Source organism: Myotis brandtii, unplaced genomic scaffold (genome assembly GCF_000412655.1).
Source record: "Myotis brandtii unplaced genomic scaffold, ASM41265v1 scaffold573, whole genome shotgun sequence".
Classification (NCBI taxonomy): domain Eukaryota; kingdom Metazoa; phylum Chordata; class Mammalia; order Chiroptera; family Vespertilionidae; genus Myotis; species Myotis brandtii.
In genome coordinates this window covers 380,551-381,327 of record NW_005370145.1, presented here as the reverse complement: position 1 = coordinate 381,327, position 777 = coordinate 380,551, and the positions used below count along the sequence as shown (strand labels likewise).

Below are 777 nucleotides of genomic sequence, written 5' to 3'. Positions count from 1 at the left end.
CTCTCGGGAGCCTCGGAGCGGGGGCACCCCGATTGTCTTAGGGGCTTCAGGTGAGCGGGGGACGCAGAGGGGTCAGGAAACCTCCCTCGAGGTCGGGCCGTCGGTCTGATCGCGGGTCCACCCGTCCTGCCGTCTGCCAACAGCCGCCTCCGCGGAGAATGGGGGAACAAAGGGAGGGGGCGGTTCTGCGAACCCCGGAGGGAATCCAGGGTCCCAGGTGCTCTGCCCTGTCCGCTGACACTTTCGGTTTCTCCCCGAGTCAGAGGCGCCGCCCGAGAGACCCTGGGCGGGCGCCGGGCGCAGCCGCCTCTCCGCGTTTGCCTGTGCGTCTTTGTGTCTGTCTGTGTCTGTCAGGCTGTCCCCGAGCTTGGCTCCACTTCTAGAACTAAGCTTCCGGCAGAGCGACAACCCGCGGACCTCATCCCTTTCCTATGGCAGGTAGGTGGGCCCAGGGCGAGGGTCTCCGTTATCCCCCCCCCCCCCCCCACACACACACTTGGGAGCCGGGTGTCGGACGCACCCTCCGGGAATGTGCGCGGACTGGCTGGGTGGGCCCCTCCCTTCCTCTCCGGAGCCGCCGCCCTGCTCCCCAACCCCATCTTTTTCAGTCTCTTCTCACCACGTTTCCCCCGCAGCCTCGAGGTCCCCCAAGGGCTAAGGGGCAAGAGGAGGAGGTCGCAAGTCTCTCTAATGGACCCCTGCCCCCCCCCACAGGATACTTGCCCCCCACAGGCTACGCCCCTTCGCCCCCTCCTCCCTACCCGGTGGCCGCTGGGT

At 67.6% G+C, this 777-nt stretch overlaps 1 protein-coding gene across 1 annotated transcript in view; it reads left to right on the top strand.

The window, feature by feature from the left end:
- PLSCR3 (phospholipid scramblase 3) overlaps positions 1-777 on the top strand; it is a 13,361-nt gene that overhangs the window by 8,119 nt on the left and 4,465 nt on the right. Inside the window, exon 2 of the mRNA XM_014549806.1 lies at positions 56-438. Within this exon, the coding sequence (XP_014405292.1) occupies positions 56-438 (383 nt within the window). The remainder of the gene's footprint in view (positions 1-55; positions 439-777) is intronic.